The sequence below is a fragment of the Solanum lycopersicum genome, chromosome 3 (genome assembly GCF_036512215.1).
Source record: "Solanum lycopersicum chromosome 3, SLM_r2.1".
Lineage (NCBI taxonomy): Eukaryota > Viridiplantae > Streptophyta > Magnoliopsida > Solanales > Solanaceae > Solanum > Solanum lycopersicum.
Genome location: NC_090802.1, coordinates 19,267,918 through 19,273,716, shown reverse-complemented (window position 1 = coordinate 19,273,716; position 5,799 = coordinate 19,267,918). Strand labels below are relative to the sequence as shown.

The following is a 5,799-nucleotide window of genomic DNA, read 5'->3' as shown; positions in this document are numbered from 1 at the left end:
ACACTTTTTAATACCAATCCAAACTCAATTCTCATCTGAGAAATCTCTTCACGAATCTCATCTGTGGCTAGGTTGTGAGTGGAATGCACTACAAATGTATTTCTCCAAGTATCTGACTTCCTAGTACTCTAAGATTTATTTTTCCGAGTGATTTTCTCTAACTTGATAGCAATCTCAGCTTAAGGACACTCCCCATAAGAACCACTTGTGATAATATCCCACACCGCTTTATTATTATCAAACTGTTCCCGATAGAAGTACTCCTTCAGTGATTCATCATCTATACGGTGATTGGGAAAACTTCTAAAAAACGAGGTGAATCTATTCCAAGAACTACTAACTGACTCTCCTTGTAGTGCTAGAAAGTTGTTCACTATGTCTTTGTTGTTTAGTTTCATGGAGACCGGGTAGTATCTTGATAAGAAAAAGTCCCTTAGTTGGTTCCAAGTGAAAATTTAGTTATAAGGGAGCTCAGTGAACCAAATAGCATCCTCTTCCGTAAGTGAGAGAGGACACACTCTTAGCCCTATTACATCCAAGTCCAAGTCAGGCCTCCCTAAACTTCTTTTACACACTGCCCTTACCTTAGCTATAAGGGCATGTGGATCCTCAGAAAGTAGCCCTTAAAACAAACCTCTGGCAGTGAGCATTTGCATCAGGCTACTAGTTGCCACAATGGCGTGGCCTGGTGGTAGAGGGGGCAAGACAAGGTGCCCATCTTAGTCTACTATTTTGTCATAGCCTCAATAGTATTCTTGGGGACATGGAGCAGGATTTTGTCCCCTCCTCTGTTGGTTTTCACCCAGAACATCGGGTAATAACTGACCATAAACATAAACATGAGCTGGGATGTTCTGGTTCGGATAATCATCATTAATGCCCAAGTTTTGATTCATGTTGCGTATTGTACGCTCTAATTCGTGATCGTAGGGAAACAAGGGCTCTCTACCTCTCCGTGTATTTGGTAATCAAGGAAGATAGTTTTGAAAGAATCAAAAACAATAAACAATGTAAAATCAAGAAAATGTTGACTAAACTTTAGTAATAAGTTTAAGTTAATCTAAAAGCTACTTTTCCCGGCAGCAACACAAAAATTTGATAATGGTCAAACTAACTTCTCAAATAAGAAGTAAAGCGGTCATATCAAGTAAAGAACCAACCTAATGAGGTTGGGATCGTTCCCACGAGGAAAATAGTTCAGACTTAAGTTCAATCTATTATTACTATCACTTAGTCAACTATTTCCCTGGAAAGCAAAGACAATAAAAGTGGGGTTTTACTTCTAAATGAATATCAATATTTAGCTAAATTAAAGTAGACAACAAGCAGATTTAAATGTTGTAGTTTAGTCAATTAATAAAAGTAACTAGGGTTTACGTGTTACCTATCTTGCATGCAAAGTGACAAGTTATATATTTCTAAATCCTTTGTCAAGTATCTAGAAAATTTCACTCCATACGTTAGCCTGCCTATGTGTGTTTCTATACTAACCCTTACCTATACCTCAGATTAAGCATTGTATTCGATATTTGACTATGTTATTACCTCGTACAAATCAGTACTAGCCTATTATATAGTATACACTAAATCTATGTTGATAATTCCCTTACTATTACCTACCTCCTTTGTCCGGCAAGTAGCATTAAGGAGAGTTCTAATGTTGGTAATCCGTTAAATAGACTTCTAAGCGAATGAATTATCAATACATGTAAGACACTATATTAGAATTGTTATTTTAGTTAGGTTTTACCTCCTTATTCAACTATGGTTCCCACAACCCTAGTTAAGGAGATTGGTTACTCATAGTCATAATCACAATATTCATATATATGATATGAGAATTCATGCACTTACTTCAATAAGAAATAATAAAATCCAGAAATTTACTTGATTAATCGACAAAATCACAAACAATCAACTCCAGATAAATGTGTAACAATCCAAAGTGTAATATCCAAAATAATCTACTAATAAAGAATCTAACATAAAACAGTTTTACAAACAAAGAGTCTAACGATGCCAGGGTGTAACCCCAAAAACGAGGTTTTTCGAAGTATTTATAAAAATCAAAAATCTAATAAAAGAAGGACTCTATTTGCTGAAAATCTGTCAAAACGTGGCTTGGTTTATGGACCTCGTGACAGGTCGTCGTGGTCACGAAGGTCTGTCATGGATTCCGTCGTCCCATACTTTGCAAATTATTCTATTGCTCTCTTCATTACCCTTGACGGCAGGTATGACGGATAGTCACAGGCACAATGGTCCGTCAAGGGTCTTCGTTCCATTAAATATAAACTCTTCGGAATTTGAGCATTGGGAATACTTCTCTGATCATCACAACGAACCAGCAGGATAGACTGTCATGGCTATGACGGTCCGTCACGCACTTCGTAACCCTACACATGCTCAGACTTCCCCATCTTCCTTCAGCAGCTTCACTATGATGCCACCTACGGACCGTCACAAGGTCCGTAGGTGGTATTTTATTGCTTTTCTTGATCAAAAACTTTCGTGTTCATCTTTAGATAGATTTCCTGCAAATAAAGAGAAACTTACATAAAAATTAATATAAAAAGGCTTTTGGACACACACTAAACTTAAGGAAAAAGCATAAAAAATAACGTGAAACCACGGTATATCAGAAGAGTATGAACTTTATTGCTGTCCTTGAAGCATGTAGCCTTTTGGACATTGGTTTTAGTGGTAATAAATTCACATGGTCTAACAAGAGGGGTATCAATCACAGAATTTGGAAGAGGCTTCACAAGTCTATGGTAAATGATTTTTGGTTGGAAAAAGATGCCTCAAACCACTATAACTCACTTTTCATCTTCTTGATTTAATCATTATCCTTTACTCATGGAAATTGTTTCCACAACAACTGATCACACTTAGTACTTCAGATTTTTCAATTGTTCGGTGGATAACCCTCATTTCATGGAAACTGTTCAAAACTCTTGGGAGAAGGAAGTAGCAGGTACTGGCATGTGGAGATTTCACAAAAAATGAAAAGGCTATCAAATACTCTTAGAGTTCAGTCTAAGAATGAATTTGGTGATATTTTCCGAAAGGTTAGGATGTACGAGGAACAAGTGCATAAAGCTAAACAAAACCACATCACTTACCAAACTGACTCAAATAGAAGCATCCTTCATGAAGTTAATGCAACGTAGATCAAATTTCTGAAGCTAGAATATACTATTTTGAAACAAAAAACCCAACTCCAATGATTTAAAGAAGGTGATACTAATTCTAAATACTTCTATTTAGTAGAAAGAGGAAGAAGAAGAAAGCTTTTTATTAACAAAGTTGCCAATAAAAATGGAGATTGGATGGATACAAGGACGACAACATTGCTCAGGTATCTTGTGAACAATTCAAAGGATTATTTATTGGTGAAGAAGAGATTATCAATGAGCATACATTGGAATGTATTCCAAGGATGATTAATCAAGACCAAAATGCGCAGCTTACCATTGTTCCTAGTATGGGTGAACTTTAAGAGGTGGTTTTCTATATGAATCCCAATTTTGTAGGTGATCCTGAAGATATGAATGGGTATTGTTTAAAAAATGTTGTCATATTATCAAGAAGTCTCAAATGGGGGTGCTTTAGGCCTTTTTCAGTGCACAGATGATTTCTAAGTACTTCTCACATTCTTGTATGTGCTCCTCCCTAAAGTGAATAATCCAAACACGCTACTGATTATAAGCGTATAGGCCTGAGATACTTCACTAAAAAAATCATATCTAAGCTAATGAGCAACAGACTTAGGCCTATCCTTCCTTACTTAATCTCTACTTATCAATCGGGGTTCGTTAAAGGTAGAAGTATTTTTGAGAACATCATGCAAGCTCAAGAAATCATTCACCAAATTAAAAAACCCAATATTGGTAGCAATGTCATCATTAAATTTGACATGGCAAAAGCTTATAACAAGGTCTCTTGGTCATATATTTGACTGGGGCTGAGGAAAATGGGATTTGGTGAGGTGTTTATTGATATGGTGTGGAGAATAATGGCTAATAATTTTTACTCAATCATTGTCAATGGTAAGAGTTATGGTTTCTTTCACTCCTCTAGAGGTCTCAAGCAAGGTGATCCACTTTCTCCAGCCTAATTTTAGGTGCTGAGGTTCTATAATGATATTTAAATGGGCTTCACAACCATCCTGATTATCAAGGTTTCTTCATGGAAAGGAGAGGGACTCAGGTGAATCATCTGAGTTTTGTTGCTGACATAATTCTATTCACATCTAAAAGATGCAAGACTCAAAAACTCAAAATGGAAACTTTAAAGCAGTATGAAGATACTTTTGTGAAACTCATCAATGGAAACAAAAGTCGCTTTATGCTACACTCTAATGCTTTCAATAGAACAAGAGATAGAATAAAGAGGTTAACATATTTCAATCAAAAGCAAGGGCCTATTAATTACCTAGGCTGCCCTTTATTTGTTGGTAAGCCTAGGAATATCTATTTCTCTGATCTTGTTAACAAGGTTGTGTGCAAGATTACAGGTTGGCAAACCAAACAATTAAGGTATGGAGGCAAGGAAAAGCTTATCAAACATGTCCTTCAGGCTCTTCCGATCTACCTTCTATCTGCAGTAACACCTCCAACTACAATACTCAGGCAAATCCAAGGGCTTATACTTGAATTATTCTGGGGATGGAAAAATGTTAGAAAGAAGTATTAGTGGTTTCATGGAAAAATCTAAGTTACCTTTATGATGGGGGGGGGGATGAGAAACTTGTAAGATATTTGCAAATTATTTAAAAAGTAATGGATCTTCCGAACAAAACAAACACTAAGGGGAGAACTTTGAGAGCAAAATATTGTCAAAGATCAATCCTAATAAGCAAAAAAGGGGATAATGAAGATTCACTGACCTAGAAACAAATGCTTATGAACAGGAAGCATGTTGAGCAACACATCCATTGGAAGCTTGAAGCTGGGAATTCTTCATTTAGGTGGGATAACTGGCTAGGCAGTGGACCACTAGCTTAGATTACCACCTATAACAATAAATTTAATAATTCTACTCTAGCAGAATATTGGGAAGTGGAGTTTGAGAAAATTGTTACAACATTCTCCTTCCAGTCAATTCTCTAACATCCTAGAAACAGAGATCTCTCCACAGCAGCAGCTACCTCATCAACAAGTGTGGAAGCTCAATAACTATGGCAGTTTTATTTGTTCTTCAGCTACGGAAGAAATCAGAAACAAAAGAGACAAAAATCAATTTAACTTGATCCTATGGCATAAAAACATTCCTTTTGAATCTTCTCTTTTTTATGGAGAACCCTTAGGGGTAAACTCCCTACAACTAAAAGATTGACTAACTTTGGCATTGAGCCATCACATTGTTTTTGTTGTCTTGATAGAGAAGGTATGGAGAGCATAGAACATACATTCAATTGAGGCAATTTGCAGCCAAGATATGGAGGTTTTTTGAAGATAGTGCAGGCCTATAGCCAGACCACTCTTCACTGCAGCGGCTGCTATAACAATGGTGGACAACAAAGCCTAGAAATGCAGCCCACAAACTGCTGCTACAAGCTACGCCAATATTCATTTGCTGGAACCTGTGAAAGAACAAGTGTGCCTGCATTTATGGAGGTAAAGCAACAAACATCAGCGAACTTAAATATGCAATCTACAAGGACAACTACAAGATGTTGAATGCTTAATTTCCTTAAGTTAACTACCTGCCCAATTGGACAAATTTAATGCAAAATAGTGAAAAGTGTGTGCATGACATAAAAGTGAGCATGGTAAAGTGGCTTAAACCTGCATA

The 5,799-nt window shown here is 36.6% G+C and overlaps 1 protein-coding gene across 1 annotated transcript; it reads left to right on the top strand.

Annotated features, from left to right (window-relative positions):
* The first annotated feature begins 4,284 nt into the window (after window positions 1–4,284).
* LOC138347449 (uncharacterized) lies at window positions 4,285–5,009 on the top strand. The gene is made up of 2 exons (XM_069295744.1): window positions 4,285–4,634; window positions 4,916–5,009. Exons 1-2 carry the CDS (start codon window positions 4,285–4,287, stop codon window positions 5,007–5,009), a joined length of 444 nt encoding a protein of 147 aa, XP_069151845.1.
* Window positions 5,010–5,799: the final 790 nt, after the last annotated feature.

Coding starts and splice junctions, on each gene's coding strand:
- LOC138347449 (XM_069295744.1), top strand. CDS start 4,285: ATGGAAACTTTAAAGCAGTATGAAGATACTTTTGTGAAACTCATCAAT. Junction 4,635..4,915: donor CCTCCAACTACAATACTCAG/GCAAATCCAAGG, acceptor GCTTATGAACAG/GAAGCATGTTGAGCAACACA.